General features: G+C 44.2%; 1 protein-coding gene across 1 annotated transcript in view; it reads left to right on the forward strand.

Annotated features, from left to right (window-relative positions):
* Positions 1 to 7,571, forward strand: part of IFT81 (intraflagellar transport 81) — a 37,165-nt gene extending 29,594 nt beyond the window's left edge. The window contains exons 14-18 of the mRNA XM_021532725.3: positions 129 to 215; positions 1,510 to 1,581; positions 1,671 to 1,756; positions 5,232 to 5,277; positions 6,183 to 7,571. Of these exons, the coding sequence (XP_021388400.2) occupies positions 129 to 215; positions 1,510 to 1,581; positions 1,671 to 1,756; positions 5,232 to 5,277; positions 6,183 to 6,365 (474 nt within the window). The 3' untranslated portion in view covers positions 6,366 to 7,571. The remainder of the gene's footprint in view (positions 1 to 128; positions 216 to 1,509; positions 1,582 to 1,670; positions 1,757 to 5,231; positions 5,278 to 6,182) is intronic.
* The last annotated feature ends 559 nt before the right edge of the window (positions 7,572 to 8,130 follow it).

Genomic DNA, 8,130 nt, shown 5'->3' on the forward strand with positions numbered 1-8,130 from the left:
GTGTAACCACAGCCATGTGCCAGCAAGGGTCACACTCCAGCAGCTGGGGCTGGTGTGTGAGGGGCTGAGTGTCACATGCCAGCCAAAGGAAGAATTCACTGATGTGCCCTTTTGCCCTTTTCACCAAGGAATTAACTCAAGAATGTGATGAGAAGAAAATCCAGTATGACAGTTGTGCGGCCGGGCTGGAGACCAATCGCTCGGCGCTGGAGCAGGTGAGGTGGGGCTGGCTGCTGCTCCTGGATTAATGCTGGGCTGCAGTGCTTCCCTGCCCTCCCTCAGCATGAGGAAAGTGCAAATCCAGTCAGTGTCACCCACAGGTCGTGCCTGAAGCTGCTCTGTGGGGTGGGTGCAGTCATACAGGTCCTGAGCAGCAGCACATGGACGCAGGGTGCTTCATCCAGCTCTGATCAGCAAGGACGTGAGTCTGCCAGAAATGCCCTGGATAGGGAAGAGTTTGACCATAAAATAAAGATTAATTGATCAAGACAAATCTTTATATGTCATTAGCAATTTCACTGCACTAGCAACAAATTCAGTGGATAATTAATGACTGAAACTGGTGGTGAGGAGACTTGATTAAATGGGACTGCCTTGTATTCCTGTTTTGTCTCACTCCATCACTCCTGTGAATTTTGACTGGGCTTGGTTTCTCAGGGCCTTTCCCTCAGAAGAATATACTGCAAGGTAAACAGGGAGTTTAAAGTGTGGGTGGATACATAGACAGCTATTTTCCTGCTCTAAAAGTTCCTTTGTAGGGTCCTTCATACCAGATGGACCTGCTATGAAATGAACCTTCCAAAGGAACTATTTTACAACAGCAATCAAGGCTTTTCTTCTTGGCAGACAACTCAGTCATTTTCTACCACATGGTGACAATCACATCCACTGACTGAGCTGGACATGAGTTGAACTGTAGAATTCAGTTTTCCAGCTGATGGTCTGGAAATCACACAGTAACAGAGCTCTGGAATTGCAAATGCTGTGCAGCCTGGAATGTGTACAGGAATTCCATTGGGATCATGAGGCTTTTTGGGAATGGACCATTTAGAGATGGGAGCAACCCACTAAGTCCAGAGTCCTCCATATAACTATTGATTGGTGATTAACATACTATTGGCATGTCTGTAGCTTCTAACATGCACTTTGCAGATGTGTTCCAGGAAATACTTGTTCACAGCTGTGCCTGGCACTTCAGATGTGCTGAGGAGCAGAGTCCTGGCAGCACTGCTGAAGTGTCTGTTACAAGTCAGGCATTAATAAAAACCTGTTAACAGCCATTTTGCATCTCTGTCTGTGGCTGAAGCTGCAAATCTAAAACCACTCAGTTGTCTTTCACTCTAAAAGAGACTTGTGAGAAACCTAAATTTTATAAACATTTGAGAAATTATCAGTTCAGGATTATTAGTATTGTTGTTATTATAAACTCTCATGGTTTGTATGGCAACACAGGGCATCTCCTGGGAGCTTGCAGTCACCATGTGCTTTGGAATCTTACTCTTCCCACAGGAAGTGAAGGGGCTGCTTGAGGAGTGTGCCCAGGAAGAGAGCAACTACCGTTACATTAACTGCATGAAAAGGGTGAGAGCACAAACTGTTCACTGTGAAATGAAATGGCAATTATAATGTACACACCCATATATGTATTGAAATGATGCCTTTCTTCACAGAGCCTGGAGATCCAGCTGCAGCGTGCCAAGGAGGAAATGAAGGCCTACGTGTCCCCAGACCCGCAGGAGCGGCGCAGGGCGGTTCGGTGAGCGGGGCAGGGCTCTCTCCCCTTGGCAGGGCTCTCTCCCCTTGGGGTGACTTGAAGGAGGTTCACAAACTGAGGCTGAAGTCAGGAATTTTCTCATTGGCATTTGGGCCGGAGGAGTTCACCTGATAAATTTAGAATCACTATAATAATCTAAAAATAAGCATCTTGGATTCCAGCCTATACTGCTGTGAACATACAGGTTCTGTCAGACATACCAGGAGGTTTGCCCTTCCCACTGGATTTTCTCAGCCCAGGACAGGCTTTAACTGGCAGCCCCACACTCTGAGGATGGTTCTGCACCATCCCATGAACCTCCATCCTTACCCTCAGTTTCACTGACTCCAGTAAAAAGCCACTTCCTTCATCCCATGACTCTTTTCAGGACCCCTCGCCTTTGACTGGCAGCAAGAGAAACAGGAAATACTATAAATTGAGCTGCTGATTATTTTTGGTGTAGTTTTCTATTTTAAATAGATATTTTTCCTGCCAAAGATGGAAATGTTTTCTGAGAATGAGATATTTCGGATTCATTATCTGTGTTAAGAAGTCTAAACGTTACCATGTTGTAGAGATTTTTTACACTTAACTAAGTGAAACTTAACTAAATATTTTTGTGAAAGTATCCTGTTGAAAATTTTGTGTATGTTCAATCTTCTAATACAACATAAAAGAAGAAACAAAATTCAGGCAACAGTCAACAAACTGTTTCAAAATTAAGCATCTGGAAAATCCAAAACATTAATAATTTCCAGTTGGTAGAAGTGTCAAAATACCCAGAGCTTATTCTTCATAATTAGCTTTTCAAAGTTTCAGAATATTGCATGAAATAGAAATTCTCTTTTCCAGAAAAGTGAATCCTAGATCCTTGTTGTCAACAAAATAATCCAGTTGGTGTCAGTAATTTTACAAGGTGGTCTTTGCTTTCCCACCACAGTATTTCCCAGTCATGAAAACATTTATCAAAACAGTTTTAAAATTCGTGTTTGCTCAGTTTTATGGCCATTGATAGGGAAATATGTCAGACAGTGAGAAAACTCCAGGGATTCTTTCTGGAGAATCCATCAGACCCTTTCCTGAAGCCCCTTGCGCTGGTACCAGTGGAGCTGCATCTCCATGGTCTAGAACAGGAGGCAGAGATCACCAGGAAGGGAAGGAGCAGAGTAAAATCCATCACAGAGACCTGCAAGGATGTGAGGCATGGGAGTGTTCAAACACTGTAGTAAAGAGTGTAGGAAAGTAAGAGTAAGCAAAGAAGCCAAACTACAAACGTTGGGGAGGGAGAAGAGGACGAGGAGAGAAAAGATGATGGAGGCTAAGAGGGCTCTTGCTCATCTCACAAAATAATGAAAGGCTGTAGGAAATAAACATTTGAAGCAGCACAATTAAGCAGAAGGCTGAACAGATAAAAGCTTAGTGATGATGTGAATATTCATGAAGATGAGGACCTGAGGCAGTAGGGTCAGACAGCAGGGAGTGGGAGCTCAGGTTGGTTCACTCCACTCAAATCCTTGGGAATTGGACATGCAGGATGTGGGAATTCACACGGAGCAGCCATCAGAGCCCAGTGCTGGGATGGAGCACGAGCCCAGCCATGCAATCCCAGGTATGGGGAGGGAATGTGAGCAGGCTGTTACCCCTCTGTGCTGTCCCCGTTTCACTTCCCCACTGTGGAAATGATCCTCCCACAGGGACCAGCCACAGTCCTGACCTTGCTAAGAGGTCACAGAGCTGTCTCGTTTCAGCGAGTTACAGCAAAGTTCAGCAGAGAGATCTTAGCAAAATATAAAATGAGACGATGACATTTTTCTCTGGATATCTCTTTAGAACCTGAATGTATTTTTCAGCAAGTGCTGGAATGTAAACAGAGTAAAAATGAACCATAAATAGAATTGCACTTTCCTGACAACGTATTGAACAAAAAATGTCTTAATTCAGACCCTCTTTATTGAATATAAACTCTCTGTTCCGTAGAGTCACTTGTTAGGAATGTGAAAAGTTAATTTTCTTTTCTAAAAATAAAAAGTTGTGGAGTTTTAACAAAGTTATTAAGTTACATTCTTTCCAGTCATCATTATAAATAGTAAAGAAAAACTTACTAGAAAAGACATAAAACCTTCTGATGATTACTTTGAAAATTCTACTTTAAAAAAAAAAAAGGGGGTGTTCTGGAGGCCAAATGTGTGAGAACACGTACTGTGTGCCAGGACAAAGATGCAGCTTCAGCTTCACCTCCAGATGGGTGAAGATTGCTGGGATCAGTGTGACAGCACAGCACCTGGAGCAGCCTCAGCACAGCTCTGCTCTGTTCTGGCTGGAATTGTCCAAGAGCAAGAGATCCTAAAGTGATCCAGCTCCATTCCTGTGGAGGCAGGACCAGCTGGCCCCAGGCCCAAGTGCTCCAGTCTAAGTCCTGGAGTACTTGGGAGAAGGGGAAGGATTAAGGGAACACAGTGCTTTGGGTCCACACAGCTGCTCTCACACTCCAGGAAATCTTCAGGCTCTGGCATTGTGGAGGCTAACATTTCTTTCCTGAAATTATGATTTCTGTACTTGGAGGTTACAATTAGGTTTATAGAGTTAATAGAGCACTTTGGAAAGTTCTTTAAATGAGCTGGGTTATTTTGAATTCCACTAGATGACTCTCACACCAGAAAAATGTCATAATTACACACAAAAGATAATTGATCTTTTTTTCCAAGTGGCTCAGTGCACAAGGTTTTTTTTTCTATTGTCACATTTCAGAAAAGCTAAATATAAGTCTCTGTGCTGTCTGTGGACTGTGCTGTTGTGTTTTGTGTATTTTACTGTCAGGGGTCGTGTCAGCTTTGGGTATGGCAGAGGGATGAGGCCACCTGGTACAGACAGAGGTGGCCAGCCAGGGCTTTCCATGCTGAATGTCAGCATTAACACTTCTCAGCCTGTGCCTAGGCCCCGAAATGTGAGGGCTGTTTTCTGGGAGAGGAACGTGCAGCATTGCCACTGCACTCAGTGGCCTTGTCAGGCCTGGGCTGAAATGCCATTCCCCCTCATTCCTGGACTTTCCCACTCATTCCAATGCTGCATTCACAGCAGTTAAGGGCTGTGGGTCAGTAAATTCTGACACCTGTATGAGTGAGGCTGTGGCTCCCCTCGAGATGTCACCAGGATAAATTAATTACAAAAAGGATCAGGATCTCATCTGTATGGTCTCACTGTTGCCCTCAAGCTGGAAGGAGCAGTGATCATGTCATCTTCAAAAATGTAAGAGACCTTAGCCAGTATCACTTTTTCCAGCTGCACAGCTGAGACAAGGAGATCTGATCCTTCATAGCAAAGATTAATTTTGTCCAATAACAAAAAGGTTTCTTTGTGTTTTCTCTTCTGTCTCATTTGTGAACCTCCCAATACTTCCATAATTTTCCATGTTTGCATCATTATTCTGTCCTGTTACATAGAACCAAATCATGATAAAATCATTTTATGTTTCCTTTAGAGAACAGTATACACGAATAATCCTTGAACAAGAAAACCTTGGGAAGGTAAGAATGAGGCTTTTACCTTGCTCAGCCATTGTACAGTTTGTATTTTTGTGGGGCTGTGGTCAGTCTTTTATAAAAAGCATTGTGCAGCCTACAAAGAAAATTCTATCACTGCTGGCATTGGTAATTAATACCCTGGAAAAGGATCCTGCTCCCTCCTCAGGGCTTGATTTCCTGCAGGGAATAACATGAGCTGCTGTAAGGGATAGGCAAACAGCTCAATGTGGCAGCACATTCCCTGAAAACCATTTGGATAAGACCCTGAAACAGGGGCATAATGAACTGTGCCAGCTCAGATTTTCTGTTGTATATAAAGCAACCTGTTGAAGACAATAAATTCTGAGCCTGTCACCCTTATAACTGCTGCTAAAGGCCAGGGGATCAGCGGCGTCAGACAAAAGCAGTTGTCCAGTTTTAATCTTGTCTGAAGCTCAGATCAGCAGGGACAAGGCTGGGCTTAGCAAGTCACACCAAACAGCTTTTATTAATTTCCTTTTCTTAGTCAGTCTGAGTGATTTTTACAGGTCTGGGCTGCCTTTCTTAATAATCAGGAGGGGGTTTAATTGTAAAACATTGATTTTGTGTTAGCGTGTCATGGTATGAATCCATTGCAGGTTGTACCTTGATACTGCAAGAGCTCTGCATGGAAATGATGTCAGATATTGAGCATAAGTTCTCAAACAGATAAGACTAGACAGTTAAAAACCATGGAAATAGTTGTCAATCCATAGAAAGGTCTAAGTCCTAGGTGTTAATGCCTTTTGCACTTGCAGGGAGTGTTATCAATATGAACAAACCAATATTTCCATAGCATATAAAAATCTCTGTCATTCCAAGCTGCTTATGTAACAGTTTTTGTGGTGTAAAGCTGCTGCAGAAATCTGATATTTTTGTATTTTTAACAGAAACTACGAGAGAAGCAGAAAATTGTACGGGAAAGTCATGGGCCAAATATGAAGCAAATGAAAATGTGGCAGGACTTCGAGAAATTAATGGAATGTAAGAGAGAATGTTTTCTGAAACAACAAAATCAAGCAGCCATTGGTCAGATCATTCAGGAAGGAGGTAAAGATAGGCTTGTGTTATGAATTCTTCTTCCTGATACCCACATGAATTAGGAAGACTCTTGTTAAGTACTGTTGCTTTCATAAATTCTACAGTTTTTGTCCATGGTTTGGTTTTGGTGCATAAACAGAGAGACCAAAGAAACCCCTCTGAAATCTTTTGCTCCAGTGTCTGAATGACAATGTGCCATGATTGGAAGCTGTTGGGAGGGCTGCACTGGGGTGAACCTGCTCATAAATCTATGTTTTATGAGGCCAGGAATGGCATGCATTTGTAGGGAGATCAAAGGGAAACAAATCCTTCTTCAGGGTCACAGAAAACTCACGTAATTGCTCTGCCTGTCGTTCTCTATCGATAAGGTTACATTTTTGCAAGGCCTGAGAGACTTGATATTGTATAACTGTGACCCTCCTGGCTTGGCCCTGTTGTCCCTATTGTCCTTACCCACCCAGTGTGGCAGCAGGAGCGGGGCCACTGTCGGCCTGGCCCCAGCACTCCTGGCCATTCTTTCCTTGAACGCTTGGGCTCGGCTGATTGCCTGGAGAACAATCACTTGGATTCTGAGCTTTTTCCATTATCTTTTGCTGTTGTTTTTAACAGAAGTTTTTTTCCTTGAACATTTACCCCCTTTGTATTTCCTGAGTGTAAAAATGTAAAGGGAGCTCGGCTGAAGCTTTCCCCAGGGAGGAGTTTTGAGCTGTTTTGTCTGCACAGTGCAATTCCAAAGGGATTACACACACCAAGAGGGTCATCCCAGGGCTGGAGGTTATCCATGGATGTAGACATGGCCCAGGGCTCCTTGCATCTGGCTTGGAGTGCAGCCCTGAGCAGCCTCAGAGGTGCCCCAGAGCTGAGCCTGGGGCACAGGGATGGAGGTGAGGACTGAGAGTGTCCCTCACACGTCACCATTCCAGATGAGCAGCTCCTGGCCCCCGTCACAGATCAGCAGCACAGAGATAATTCTGTGGGACCAGAACTCCTGCTGTTCTCCTTTGGCTTACTGGATTCCTAGATAGGTTGGTGGGGTTTTTTATAGCTTTTCCTGCCTGAAGTAGAATGTCTTTTTTCAGGATATAAAAAAAGTAATTTTGCTTTCTTTGATACCTAACTATGTCAGATCTTCCGCTGGATTCTATATCCAGAGAGGATGGTAATTATAGAGTTCCTGGTTTGCTTTTGCATTAAATATATTTGTTAACAGGACTAAAATAAAAGCTGGCAAAACTACATTTTGACTGTATGGTATTCTTCTTTTTTACAATTTTTAGGTGAAAGAAAGAAATTGTTGGTGGCTGGGCCACAGGAAAAATGGGTTATTTAATGACATTTATTTGAGAAGCTTCCAAAGGGCTCACAGTGTGAGGAGTGGGTCTCAGATCCCAGGACATCCTCATGCCAGCCCTCCCACACTGCCAAATAGCTGGAGATAGTTTTTCCCAACAGCTGCACACTGACCCTGCTCTCCCAGGCCAGGGAGAAGAGCAGGGTGCCCTGGCACAGGGTGGAAGGAAGGCACAGGCACAGGTAGAGCTGTGCCACCACCCCCTGCCTCCAGCAGCTGATTGCTGCAGGATTCAGTGAAGCAGGGAAGGAACCTCTGGCAGGGAGAAGCTCAGGAAAGGCCAGGCTGTGTGCGATGGGCACAGCCACCTCCAGAGACACCTGGGTGCTTTGTGCCTCCTGCCCTGTGCCATCATTCCCACACAGCACCTGCACAGGGCTGCAGAGCTGCAGAGCCATGGCAAACCCATTCCTGGACTTCCAACGGAGGCGTTCGCTGAAGGCTTG

The sequence above is a fragment of the Lonchura striata genome, chromosome 18, assembly GCF_046129695.1.
Source record: "Lonchura striata isolate bLonStr1 chromosome 18, bLonStr1.mat, whole genome shotgun sequence".
Classification (NCBI taxonomy): domain Eukaryota; kingdom Metazoa; phylum Chordata; class Aves; order Passeriformes; family Estrildidae; genus Lonchura; species Lonchura striata.